This window comes from Mesoplodon densirostris, chromosome 2 (genome assembly GCF_025265405.1).
Source record: "Mesoplodon densirostris isolate mMesDen1 chromosome 2, mMesDen1 primary haplotype, whole genome shotgun sequence".
Taxonomy (NCBI): domain Eukaryota; kingdom Metazoa; phylum Chordata; class Mammalia; order Artiodactyla; family Ziphiidae; genus Mesoplodon; species Mesoplodon densirostris.
Window position 1 is genome coordinate 138,884,853 of NC_082662.1, and position 14,291 is coordinate 138,899,143.

The following is a 14,291-nucleotide window of genomic DNA, read 5'->3' on the forward strand; positions in this document are numbered from 1 at the left end:
CTGGCATTTTCCAAGTTTTTGGCTACAGATGCACCTGCTGCTCAGAAGTGCCCTAGGTCAAGACCCTAAGTAAAGGTTTCTGAGAAAACATGAGTCCAGAAACAGCAAAGGGCTGGTGCACCCTAAGGGTTTGCATGGTTTCACCCAGGCTACTTTGTTCTGTCCCAGGTGAGGTCCTGGGTGGGGATCATCCCATTGGCTGAAGATGAGGCCGCTCCTTCTCCTGTGTTTTGGTAAGTATCCCTTCCCATCCTTCCAGGCGCTGTCATATACCAGGGAGGGGACAGCCGTGGGTAGGAGGACAGTCTACCAAAGTGTGAGCATCACCAGTCACCCTGGGGTCTTTGGGTTTGGGACACTTGTCTACCGGGATGTCCATGAGGTTTCTCTGTCCTGGGGGCCTTTGAAGAAGATGATCTTGAGAGGCTCCCAAATGTCTTCTTCCTACCTGAGGGTGGTTTGTGGCTTCCCCAGTGCCCTGCATGGTTTATTTCCCATCCTCTCACTCTCAAGCTGGTCCCAGAGCCATCATGGCTTGAGTTCTTGATGTCCAGTGAATTGCAGCTGGGTACTCCCAAAGCGTGGCAGGGTCACCTTTACAGATAAAGAAGCAGACAGAATGCAGGTATCTCTCAGTGTCCCACAAAGAGCCAGCAGCCAGCACTACTCTGGGCTGTTGACAGAGGCCACGCTGCAGGTGAGGAGAGTTGTGGGCCATGTCCTGGTGGCTGAGCGTGTGTCTGCAACTCTGTTCTAAAAAGCCACATATAGATGCTACATTTCAGGATCATCCGGGCTTTTTAGTTGCCAGTGTTTCTCCTCCTTTCTTTTTAGGGGGCTACAGACTATAAAATCAGCTTTTTTAGCAAACAGCATCAGGATTGCGATTATTCCCACAACCAGCAGGTGGGAGCATGAAGAAGGTGGAGAAGAGGGTCTAGTCTTGCTGATCGATGTCGGCTTCCATGAGGCACACTGGGGTGGCCGGCTAGACCCTCTTCTCTCTAGGCTGCACCCCTGCCTGTACCCCCTGTGATTTCAGTCTTGCCCAGCATCCTGTGTGCCCAGCAAGCCTGCTCCCGTGGGGCCTGCTATCCACCCATTGGGGACCTGCTCATTGGGAGGACCCGGTTTCTCCGAGCTTCATCTACCTGTGGCCTGGCCAAGCCTGAGACCTACTGCGTCCAGTATGGAGAGGTAGGCTCTTCCTCCATGGCCTCGGGGGGCTGGAAGAAGGCGAGCTGGGGCGGGGATGGGGAAGCCTGCCATCTGTTCACTGAATACTTAGAGTGGACTTGGTATCAGCTTAGATCCATGCGCTGTGGGGAGTACAAGAAAAGCGTAAGACCAGATCTCTGCCTCTAAGGAATTTTCACCTTTGTTGGGCAAGAGAAAATGTACTCAGAACTAGCGGAATAGCTCCTTTCTCTCTTTTGCTTGATAAAGCTGGAGTTTTTCTCAGCCCCTGGGCCTGGGCAGGACAGTTTTCCAAGTCTTGGGAATAAGCAATCAGATAGATGGGGATCCTTTAGGTGCGTGGGGTGTACGGTGCCATCTTTGGTGGACAGCGTCAAGGCTGGTGGAGCACAGATGCTGGGATGTGTGCAAGGCTTGTGTTCTTGCTGAAGGGGGAGCTGAGCTGTGCCATGGCCCCTCCCTTGCTGCCATCTCTTTGGCTAGTGTTGGGGAAAGGGTGTGGCTGGAGCTACCAAATGATTATAGGCTGGAGTTTATCCTTCTATGTTTTGCAGTCGTCACGTATGACTTACCTCTCAGCCTCTGCATGTTTGGTCCACATGTTCCACCACTCCGGGAGAAGTGGGAGACATCTTTTTTTGTAGAATTTTTTTTAATTAAAAAAAATTTTTTTGAAGTATAGTTGACTTACAATGTTGTATTAGTTTCAGGTGTATAGCAAAGTGATTGAGTTATATTCTTTTTTAGATTCTTTTCCATTATAGGTTATTATAAGACATTGAACATAGTTCCTTGTGTTATACAGTAGGTCCTTGTTGGTTATCTGTTTTATATATAGCAGTGTGTATCTGTTAATCCCAACCTCCTAATTTATCCCTCCCCCGGGGGATATATTCAAATTACCGTTAAAGGACACAGATCAGTGAGACAAACAAGGAAGTGACTTGAGGTTAGCAAGGAGGTTCAGTGGCTCAGCTGATAAGGAAAAGAGCTGAGCAAATCCAGGCACTGGAACTCTTTGACCTACGTCAATTCTCATCACCTATTTAGGCAACTGATTTGTTTCAAAGAGCCGTTGAGATTTTTCTTCTACTTTGCCTCTGGACCTTTCTGGTAGGAACTTTGGTTTTCTTTTTTTTTTTTTTCCCTTCAACAAGGTTGGGGTCTTTCCTTGCTCCTTGTGTTTACCAAGGTGGAAATCACTCAGTGTTTTCTTGTTTCCCAGCTGCCTGTCTCATTTGGCCATTTTTTATGCCCTCAAAACACAGGTTTGGAAAAAGGGAAGAGTGAGGGAGTGGTTTTCCCTTGAGCCTCTGCATCTCTTGGGGGTAAAAAGATAGAGAGAGAAAGGGAGTGAGAGAGATTAATGGCCATGAAGGAGGCTTGGGTTGTCTGTGGTTTCCTCTTTCTGGGTGGTCCTTGTCCTCAGGACCATGGAGATGGTATCTGATCCCATCTCTGGCCTCCCTGCCCTTCCAGTCCCCAGTGTTCTTTTGGCCACTTTTTAATCATAGGTGGTACTGTATAGTGGCTTTGGAGGTGCTGAGCAGAGATGGCTGTGGTTTCTGCATCTCACCCACTTGGATGTGGGAAAGCCCATTTGACAGTGTTGGGTAAGATGGCCAGCATCAGGCAAGTCCTCCCTGTGAGCCCAGATTACTCCACAAGCATCAGGGGACCTGGCAGTATTGAGCCTTCCAGGGCACAGAATGGCTTTAGTTGCTGCCTTCCTACACATCCTCCAATCTTGTGCCACTGAGCCGTGTCTAAAATTTTCAGGGAGTCCTCTGCTGATTCCCTTCCTTGGGCTGATCCGTCTTCTGGGATGGGAAGCAAGGAGAGATCATAGGCCCCTGTGTTGGGATGTTCCTCAGCCACAGCCCTGTCTGGACAGCCTCTTTCCCTCTAGGCTGGGCTTTTGGCTTCATCCTGACCTGCCCTCTGCCTCTCTCAAATGCCCCAGGGAGACAACTGCTTCCCTTGCTCTTAAGCAGCCCCTTGAGAGAAAAACTGGGTGCTTGCAAAAGAGAAATCTAGACTTTTGAAACCATGGGGATGGATAAATCTCAGCTATTTCAGTGCTGTGAAAGTTGAGAAGCATTGGTTCTTTTTCTCCTTTTTCTATAAGGGGGAATAAATCCATGTAACCTCTTGGAAGAGTGGAGGATAGGGCATCTTGAGTGCAGTGTGTAGCCCCAGGTCTGCCACTAACTTGTGGTGTGATCTTGGGCAAAATATTACCCCTCTCTAAGTCTTCCTTTCCTCTTCCATGAATGAGTGTCAGAGAAATGGTCTTTAAGGTCGCTCTTTGCTCCAATTTTCTTTGGGAATGAGCTGCCTGCTGAGAACCAACTTCTCTCCCCCACCTGTCTCCTCTCTGCCTTTTCTGATTTCTCTTTCCTTCTCCCTTCCCTACCTAACCACCTAGAGGCCACTGGTTGCCAGCAGTGAAGACACACACTAAAGGCACAGATACCCTTCTGTACAGGTGTACCCTGAACCCTCACTTGGTGCAGGGGCAGCTGTGTGACGAAAATTAGGAATCCAGATTTAACTCTGATGAGTTCCAATTTCAGTTTTGAAGTTTATTTTATTATTAAATGATATTATAGTAACTATAACTTATTAAGCACATATGACATGTCTCAGGCACTCTACTAAGAGTTTTATATAAGTTATCTCAATTAATTTTCACAATACCCCATGAGGTGGCTCTTATTATCCCCGTGAGCTATTGGGAAAATTTGGATGTGTGCTGGGACCCCCAAACTTCTGATGGAAACACATAGGTACTGAGTTTTCTGAGTAGTTAGAGATGGGGGTGCAGTGGCCAGCCCCAGCTGGAAGGGAAGGTGGCGTGGTGCAGAGCTGCATTCCTAGGGCCTGTCCCTTCAATCCCCCTGCATCCCCCTCTACCAGCTCCCACCTCCATATACATACCTTCCTTAAGTCATAGCCTCTGGTTACTGCCTCTGTTCTATTTTCAAGCAGGGGTGACATGGTGAGCCCTGATCCCAGTAAAAGTCACCCAGCACCTGCTGCCTGCCTGCCTACTGGTATGGCATAAATGTAAGTGCATTAGAGATTTATGACTCTTGGACATTTTAGCATTGCTCGCTGCCCCCTGCCAACCCTGAAGAAACTCAGGAACAGTGGGGACTCCTTCCTGTTCCAAAATTGTCTCTCCCAGCTCCTGATCTCAGTGTGGCTCCTTTCTCGTGGGTCAATCTTAGCCTGTTAGCATGTCACCTCTTCTGCCTAATTTTGTCTCACTGGATCAATCTTATTGGCCTTGAGGGCCGGCTTCTATGGGTTTTGGGTCCATATTGCAGCCTTTACGATGGACATACGACTCGGCCAGCTTTGCCTTATGCGCCCACCCCAACCCAGCTTTGCCCTTCTGGGCCTACCTGCCTTGACTACCCATTAACTGTCCAGGCTTGAACCCAGGCTGGTCTTTATCAAAATGGCCCGAGGCTGCAGTCCCACCCTGTCCCCTGGTTCCCTCTCTTCCAGCTCCTAGGTAACCTCTGAGTAAACTCACTGCACCGTTTTTCCCTAAAACCCAAGGCATGGATGAAAATGTCTGTGATGTCTCCCTACCCTTATTCTCGTCTGTGCTTCCTCTGAGCCTTAGTTCTTCATTTGAAAAATAGGAGTAATGACAGCACCCACTTCAAACAGTTGTTGTGAGGACTGTATAAAGGAAGGAGCCAAGTGACCACTGGGCTGGTGTCTGGAAGATGCTAAATGTCCCATCCCCCTCTCCCCACCTACCCAGACATGTGTCCGCATGCAGGGGCCTCCGCATCTGTGAATCATGCTCTTGAGCTCTTCTTCCTGGATCAGGACACACTCTCGCATACTTACTGATTATTATTTTTTCTTTTTGTGGTACGCGGGCCTCTCACTGTTGTGGCCTCTCCAGTTGCGGAGCACAGGCTCCAGACGCGCAGGCTCAGCGGCCATGGCTCATGGGCCCAGCCGCTCCGTGGCATGTGGGATCCTCCTGGACCGGGGCACAAACCCGTATCCCCTGCATCGGCAGGCGGACTCTCAACCACTGCGCCACCAGGGAAGCCCTCACATACTTATTGAAATCAAACTGCCCTTGGGCCAGCCCACTTTCTGCTTCCAAGGTGACCGCTGTCCATCTGATTTGCAGTGGGCTGCTGGGAAATCTGGAAGTGGTCGTGGTTAATGAAGTCACCCGACTGGGGGTGAAGACTCTCTAGGTCTGGTCCTGGCTCTGACACTTAGAATAGTAACGTGACCTCAAGAAGGTCATGGTTTCTGTCTAGACCACCATTTCCCCATTCATGAAATGAAGGAGTTGCGTTAGTCAGCCTTTGTTTGTTCAGCTCTAACATCTCTGCCAACTTCTGGCTGGGCTGTATGTGACCCTGAGGGTTGGCCATCGTCTCTGTCAGGTGGGTGCTGGCAGGGGCTGAGCCATGACCTTCAGTCATCTCTGGGCTGGTGCACGCTCCTTGGGAACCAGTGGGCTTCGCCTGGAAGTTTTCCAGCCCTGATTTCTGCTCCTGACAATGTCTTCTCCAATGTTGTGTCTGTTCCCTTAAATGCTTTATTTATCCCCCACTCCCTTCCTTTCTGGGGGAAAACTTAATTACCCAGCTGCCTTCATAACAATCTTACACAGTGCATTCCTCAGGTTAATTAGCTGTGTAAACCAAACAGCTGTCATTTTTATCTCTTGGAAACAAGCTAAGGAGCAGTAGCCAGTTGACGTCCCCTCCTCCACACACACACACACACACACACATGCACAGAAGCACACTCACACCCACAGGCACACACCCCAACAACCACTGCCTTTCTGTGTTTGAAAGTCATCTGTTTTCTTGACGTTTAGCATGGCTAATGTGTAGGCAGAGGATGTGAGGATGTGTTCATATCCATCCTGAGGTCCTTGTCCTCCGCTCACAGAGGACTTTGAGCCTGTCTCTGACCAAAATATCTGCCCTCCTATTTCCCAGAAGTTCTTAGAATGTATGAAACTTTCAAAGCTCCTACTATTGGGGATTTATTCTTTTGGATGAAGCATCGTTGAGCTCTTTGTTTAAAATGCAGACACCCTTGGGGAAGGCATCTTGTTAATCTATCATCACTTATATTTCAGGAAGGGTTTGCTTATCAGAAAATTAGCTGTGGCTTTTGCAAAGGCCCCTAAGAGAATAAGACCCAGAATGAGTAAGTTTTGAGGGGATAGAAGAAAATGAAAAGGGACACTTAGAGAAAGAGTTGGATCAGAGGGAAGCAAAACTTGGGTTGTGAAATGTGAGATTTTTGGGTCCTGGTTGTTATGGGTTGGGGATTGTGGCTTGTGGGGTTAAAAGGAGGGAAGAGAGTGGAAAAGTGAGATGGAAACCTGGACACAAATCTGGGTGGCCTCATGACTTTGCTGGCCTGGCTTCTCACTCCCTTGCTCCTTGGGTCAAATCCCTAGAAGCTCTCTGGGTAGTGTCTTGCAGACCTACCTTGCTTCTTTGCTCTCAGGGGCTATAGGAATCATTGTTACTGGTAGAGCTTTCAGAGGTCCAGGAATGCAAACCAACTCTCTGCAATCAGATCTAGGGGGATAATTCTGTTTCTGTAGAAGTCTGGGCTGAGGTTGAGGCTGCCCTTACTAGGGGAGAAGAGTGGGAACATCCTGAAAACCAACTCTAGTTCCTGCAATTTTCTATGGTTGCCAAGTGACCGCTGTGTCCCTTGAAGCAGAATACGATAAGAGAGGGAACATGCTGAAAACCAACTCTAGTCCCTGCAATTTCCCATGGTTGCCATGTGACTACTGTGTCCCTTGAAGCAGAATACGATGAGAAGGTTTGGAGGCAGAGAGCCTGCCAGAGGAATCCCTCCTTCTTCTCTTCCTAGCCCTGTGGATTTGGACACATTTCTTAGCTTCTCTAAGACTTGCTTGCCTAATCTGTCAAATGAGGATACCCCCATTTAATATAATATACCTACCTCAGAGATTTTAGAAGCATAAAATGAGATAATGTATGTATAGTGCTCAGGACAGAGCCTGGTGCAGTGTAATTTTGGGGTGTGTGGTATTCATCATCTCTGTCTTCAGCTTTAGAACTGAGCTATCTAAATTTAGTTTAGATGGAGATAAGGGCTCTGTTGAGTTAAGGCTTTGGTCAAGATGTTACTTCATGACAGTGCCTCCTAGCACTGGGGACCTCCTCCCACCTGGCACCACAACAGGTCTTGATTTTTAAAATTTGCTGGCAAAATCCATTGACATAGAAATGGTAAGGCTTGTGGATCATAGTGGGGTCTAATGGAGGCCTTGCTGACCAAGGTCTGAGGGTCCCCTCTTCCCCTGCCCACTTTGCTGGGAAGAGTGTTTCTCTAGTACAGTGTTTGGCCAGTGTCTTATTTTCCTTCTTTTGTTTGGCCAATGTCTTACTTTGCTTCTTTTTTTTTTTTTTTTTTTTTTTTTTTCGGTATGTGGGCCTCTCACTGTTGTGGCCTCTCCCGTTGCGGAGCACAGGCTCTGGACACGCAGGCTCAGCGGCCATGGCTCACGGGCCCAGCCGCTCCGCGGCATGTGGGATCTTCCCAGACCGGGGCACGAACCCGTGTCCCCTGCATCGGCAGGCGGACTCGCAACCACTGCGCCACCAGGGAAGCCCTTACTTTGCTTCTTTTGCATTCTTGTTTGGAGTGTCTTTAGCCTCTGAGCAGATAAGCTGGAGTGGGGGAGAATTGTAATAGCATGTTAAAGCAAGAAGGAACTTTATTATCTCATCCCACCCCTGCATTTTACCAGTGAGGAAGGTGAAGTGGAGGAAATGCCTTTCTTGTAGGCAGCTGCATTTTTTTTTTTTTTTGGCGCTGGCTTTCTTTTGGCCCTGGCTGGCGGCCATGACCCTGACTACAGCTCCTTAGATAGACACAGGCAGTCTCTGACTTGCTTGTGGGAGGGAGTTGGACCACATATAACCAGAGCCTGTTTTCCTATTTTCCCCCAGAATTAGCTCCATGTTCTGCAAAAGCACAGAGCTTTGATTTGCATTGCTTTCCTTTTTCCACCCTCTCCACTGTGATTCAGGCTCCCACTGGCTCTTGCTCTCTCCTTTGCCCCCACCCCCACCCCCATAGCTCTCTGGGAGGGTTTCTCTTCCGGCCAGACTGCTGAGCTTCTAGAAAGCTCCAGGATAAGGGAAAAGGCCCAGTCTTTCCAGACTGAGGGGAACAGGAGCCAAACTGACTGGAAGCCTGACAGGCTGAATTGATAACAATGCTGTGTCTCTGAAGTAGCACAGCCATGGGGATGCTGGCCAAATGACCCCAGAGAGAGAGGCAGCTGCAGCTGGGAGAGACAGAGGAATGTAACACATACGAAAGGAGGAGCCTCATGTTGAGAACCACACACATACACACACACATACACACACACACACACACACACACACACACACTCTTATACACATACTACCTACAAACATACAAGAATAAAATAGGAAGGGAAACTGAGGCCCAGAGAAGAGAGGGAAGAAATTGGCAGCTTGCCTTCATGTGGGCTTCTGCCATAAGCCGCCCTATTTCAGGCCTCCATCCCTGTAGCTGGTTGACAAGCAGAGCTACTTAAAATACCTGTCCCAAGACTTATGGCTTAGCCTGTTTCTGAGGATTGAGATAATCCCTCCTTTAGCTATGTTACTGTGATAAGCGGCATGTAGATATTAAGCTCATGAGGCCATCTGATCCCTACATCATTGTCTGAGCATGTGGAAGGCAGGTGGAGAAGGCGTGGGATACCCCAGACTGGCTGTGAAGACAAGGTGGAGGCAGGGTGACAAGCCCATGCTGAGTACCCTGTGCCTTTTCAGTTTGTTTTGCTTTACAATAATGCCTGAATATAAAAGTTAATATATATCCAAAGCATCAAAGTTTAAAATTATTAAAAAAAAACAAAGAAAAAAAGTTACCCGTAATGCCATTTCCCAGAGATATTAGGTTAAAACTGTATACAGTTGCCATTTTTGTTGGTCAAGATGGCTGAATATCAGCCATTTCATTTGGTTCAACCTAATATATTGGTGTATTTCCTTCCACATATTTTCTATTCCTTCAAGAATAGATATTTGTGATCATGACATGTATACAAGCTTATGCCCACCTTTTTTTCAGAGAACATGATATTTTTTTTTTGTAAAACATTATAATGTAAGCATTTCCCCCATGCAATGAAAATCTTTCTCTCAACAGTCTTTTTAATGGTACATAATATTGCATCATTTGGGAATATCAACGACATTTCCCCAGTCCCAGGTTGAGCTGTTCTAGCTCCTGTGTCCCATGGCCCAAGAGAAAAAAATGAGCCTTGTTTCTGGCATTCTCTTGGCCAGGGAACAGGCTGGGATCAGTTCCCAACAGAGCAGGGGGGTCTCTGGTGACAGGTCGCCGGAAGGCAGCTGGCCCTTGTCTCTCTGCAGGACATGTGCTGAGTGCAGATGGAGGATGGGCAGTGGAAAACTTTGCCTCTGAGAGGCTGGCCAGAATGGGGAGAAGGGCATGCTTGCTGCCAGGGACCAAAATAGGATTCTGGAGGAGACTCAGATTCCAGCAAGAGGTGTCTTTTGCCCAGACAGGATTATTTTAAGTGCTCAGGTATTTAGTTTAGCCACTGACACATCTGCAGTCTCCGAGTTAACTGAACTAGGTTAGCCTGACAAGCCAGCGTTCTTCCCAAAGTGCTTTCTCTGTCTGAGGCTCTGCCATGGTCAGCCTCAGGGTCAGACCAAGCCCTTTGGGTGAGACAGAGATTGTCACCCTTTACCGCGTTTCCCACAATGTCTGTGCACCCAGGTGGTTTCCTAGTGGAAATGAGAGGATGACAGAGAAGGAGGGAGGGAGAGAGAAAGAGAAGAGTAAGGAAGGGGTGGGGAGGGGAGGGGAGGAGGAGAAGAAGAGAAAGATGTAGGGAGGGATCCTGTCTGGGGCTGGTGCTGGCTATCAATCAACAGGAAAGTCCCATAGCCTCTTGGAGCCTCAGCTGTCTCCCATGTGAAATAGGAATAATATTACCACGTAGGGTGGTTGTGAGGCTTAAATAGGTTATTGCACTGAAACTCCTGATACAGTACCTGGCACATGGTAAGTGCTCCAATCACTTAATACTGATGTTTGTCACCTCCTCACTCCCTCGCCCCTACTTTTAAACTCCCAGGAAGGGAGAGTCTAGTAATAATGTAAATGAAAATGCTAGCATTTACTGAGCATTTACTATTCATTCAAAAAGTATTTATAGAGGGCCCACTAAGTGCTGGGCACTTTGCTAAGCACTGGGATACAGTGTAAAGGAAAGTAAGTTCTGCCCTCATGGAGTCTACATTCTAACAGGGGGAGGCAGACAGTACAAACACTGTGAGCAAATAAATTGACAGTAAATGAACAATATGTCAAGTGGAGATAGTACTATGAAGAAAAATGTAGCAGGGCAAGGGATAGACAGTGGGTGCTTTTTTTTTTTTTTTTTTTGTGGTATGTGGGCCTCTCACTGGTGTGGCCTCTCCCGTCGTGGAGCACAGGCTCCGGACGCGCAGGCTCAGCAGCCATGGCTCACGGGCCCAGCCACTCCATGGCATGTGGGATCTTCCCGGACCGGGACACGAACCCGTGTCCCCTGCATCGGCAGGCGGACTCTCAACCACTGCGCCACCAGGGAAGCCCTGGGTGCTGTTTTATATAAGGCATATGTGCCAGCCATTATAAGAGCATTGAACATCCCCCCAATATTGCTTTTTTATATTTCATAATCATTTTTAATTCTTTTTCATATTATTTTCCATTATAGTTTATTACAAGAGATTGACTATAGTTCCCTGTGCTGTACAGCAGGACCTTGTTGTTTATCTATTTTATATAGAGTAGTTTGTATCTGCTAATCCCAAACTCTTAATTTTTCCCTTCCCCTCCTTCCCCTCTGGTAACCATAAGTTTGTTTTCTATGTCTGAGTCTGTTTCTGTTTCGTAAGTAAGTTCATTTGTATCCTACCAAAAATTATTGTTTAATAAAGCACTTTGGGACATGATGAGGACACCTCCAAGTACTAGGAAGGGTGACAATCCTCTCGTTTTGCAGATTGGAGGTGGGAGCTGGAAAGTGGGGTGGGAAGCAGAGGCTCACAGAGCCAGGACTCCTGACTCCCCTCCCACATCCTCCACTGTTCAGGCTTTGTCAACAGTGCAGGGGGAAGAGTGGTGTCGGGTGAGGAGTTTCTATAACTCAAGGCACAGACTCAGCGTGTTAACTCAACCCCTCTGGGACTGAGCTGTCAGCTTCACCAGTTCAGCAGACATCACTCGTTCTGAACATCGGCTTCCTTAGCTTAGTGGCTTCCCTGGACAGGACAGAGGTTCAGGGGCTAGAAGGCCTCAGAGAAGGCTGCCTGAGCTTTCCCCTGGTTCTGGTGGGTGGAGGCTTAGGGGAAAGCAGAGGCAGGAGGTGTGGGGAGGTACACTGGTCCCTACCCAAAGGAACTCACAGGTCAGGGAGGTTCTCGTCCAAGCCTTGCTTTTACATGTGGGTCAATTGGGAGCCCTCTGAACAGTGTTCTTTCTCCTGGGCACAAGGTTTGGGACCATGGTTACTCAGAGAAAATCGGTTTGATGTGTGTTGCATGAGGGACCTGGCGTAAGGTCATGGTGTCTCTGTGAGGTGTGCGCGCGTGCGCACGTGCACACACATTTGCACACATATGTACAAACTGAAAGAACAAGGGCCATGTTCTCTGGCTGTATTCTTTTTCTTGGTCATCTCTGCCCTGCTCTGGAGCCCATGGGGTTCAGTTCTGTCTCTTGTCTCCCTCCAGAGCATGGGCAGGCCAGGGAAGGTGAGATTTTGGGGGGACTTCCCCAGTGAGGCTGTTTCCTTCTTGGCTGCTCACTTTGACCCACATCTTCATGAGGAAGAGCCTCTGCCTTCAGCCCCAGGACTGCAAACTTCCTTTTCCTTATGCCTTCTTGGCTTTAGGACACCTACCTACAGAGCTCCATCTGTTTGGAGACCCTAGGCTTCTCTCCTGTGGGTAGGGGATGCCAAACCTGGGAAAGATCCTCAAGTCCCTGATGTCAGTGCTGGAAGGCCTCTGAGGTCATCTGATGTTACTAGAATGTTGGCTTCCTGATGGCTGGGTCTTTTTTTTTTTTTTTGGCCGTACGTGGGCCTCTCACTGTTGTGGCCTCTCCCGTTGTGGAGCACAGGCTCCGGACACACAGGCTCAGCAGCCATGGCCACGGGCTTAGCCGCTCCATGGCATGTGGGATCTTCCCGGACCGGGGCACGAACCCGTGTCCCCTGCATCAGCAGGCGGACTCTCAACCACTGCGCCACCAGGGAAGCCCCTGGGTCTTTGTTTTGTTCACTATTATAACTCAACCCAGAGCAGGGTCCAGCATGTAGTATGTGCTCAATAAATATTTGTTGAATGATTGAATGACTCTACTTAAATCTCCACTCAATTTACAGAGGAGAGCTAGGACTGGAACCCCAAATTCCCTTGTTCTGTTTTCCTGTCCCCTCTTCCTAATCCTTAGAAACTTGACTTTCCCCAGGCTGCCAGAATTAAGTGAGATGAGATATAAAACTCTCTAGCCTACACATAGCACATAGCAGATATTAAATTAATGTGAGCTTCTCTTTCTTTCTTCTTTTTGCTCTTAGCACCCTTTTCAAATTTCTCTTCGGGGCAATGTCAGATACGAAAATTATTTTTTCTCTACTACCTCATACCACTTTCCCAATCACAACCTCTATTTACTATTTACTTAGCTATGTGTTGGGGGGAACCCAAAGGACGTAAATGAAAAGATGAACGGTAGCCTTGTTTTGAGAGGTTGATCCTTCCAAGGGTATTAATGAAATCAATGGATCCCCAAGGGTAGCATTTCCATGGAGAGAATGTTCTGGGCTCTCAGGATACAAGGGGGGAATCCTCACTGGCCCCACCTCTGAGTCTCTGGTATCTCCTTATCCCTCAGTGGCAGATGAAATGCTGCAAGTGTGACTCCAGGTTGCCTCACAATTACAACAGTCACCGAGTGGAGAATGTGGTCTCATCCTCGGGCCCCATGCGCTGGTGGCAGTCACAGAACGGTAAGGACCTGCCACAGCCTCCAGGGGTCCAAACATGTGGAGGCCCCCACAGGATGGGGAGGGTGCCCGGGAGCCCTTTGGGGTTCCCAGGGCTTTCTTATGGTAGTGGGAGGTGGGTGGTTGACAAGCAGAACCTTCTCTCTTTGTATTTGAGGTCTTTCAGATGCTGTAGGTAGAAGAATTTATTGGAGGTTAATGAAAGGGTCAGAAGAGAGAGAAATGCCTTAATTTCATTCTACTTACTCACAGTGGGCTTACTGATGGAACTGAGCTTTGGGAACAGATTTGTGTTGAACAGAGGAGTTGAAACTCTTTAAGGTTTTAAGGGCATCATGTGATGGTGGGAAGGAAATTTGACCAAGAAGAGATAGGATCCTGAATAGGTGATAGTAAGTAGAAACATACTGGTACCACTCCTCTCTGAGAGGGAAATTGGAAAATCAAGGTTAGAGAGTTTCTGATTTCCTAGAGCCCGGGAAGTTAGAAATCCTCTGCTCTAAAGTTTCTATGTTTTGTCTTTCCAGATGTGAGCCCTGTCTCTCTGCAGCTGGACCTAGACAGGAAATTCCAGCTTCAGGACCTCATGATGGATTTTAAGGTGTGCTTCCTGGGCATGGCAGTGGTTAGGAGAGGGGGACTCTGGGCTATGTGGGCGTGAACTCATGGGGAGCACAAGGTCCTTGTCTCCTCAGGCTGGAGGTGATGGTACCACATGCTGGGTGGGCCTCCTTTCCCCAGGTGGGAGTGACACTTACCCTGTGCCTGTATCATGGTGACAGCAGAGGTACCACTTCCGGGAGAACAGTGGCGCCTCCACATTCCCTGTCTTGGCTGTGTAGTGCTTATATATCCTCTCCCTCTTTGCATCCCCCACCCTTAGCCCATCTAATTTATTCAGCTCTGCCAAGACCAATTGTACAAAGCCTGGCCACTTATTATACAGTTGTGTTTTCTTGGTATACTC

The 14,291-nt window shown here is 48.3% G+C and overlaps 1 protein-coding gene across 1 annotated transcript in view; it reads left to right on the top strand.

The window, feature by feature from the left end:
- The first annotated feature begins 205 nt into the window (after positions 1-205).
- Positions 206-14,291, top strand: part of LAMB3 (laminin subunit beta 3) — a 39,386-nt gene continuing 25,300 nt past the window's right edge. Inside the window, exons 1-4 of the mRNA XM_060088413.1 lie at positions 206-233; positions 1,043-1,197; positions 13,213-13,327; positions 13,852-13,925. Coding sequence (XP_059944396.1) covers positions 206-233; positions 1,043-1,197; positions 13,213-13,327; positions 13,852-13,925 — 372 coding nt within the window. The remainder of the gene's footprint in view (positions 234-1,042; positions 1,198-13,212; positions 13,328-13,851; positions 13,926-14,291) is intronic.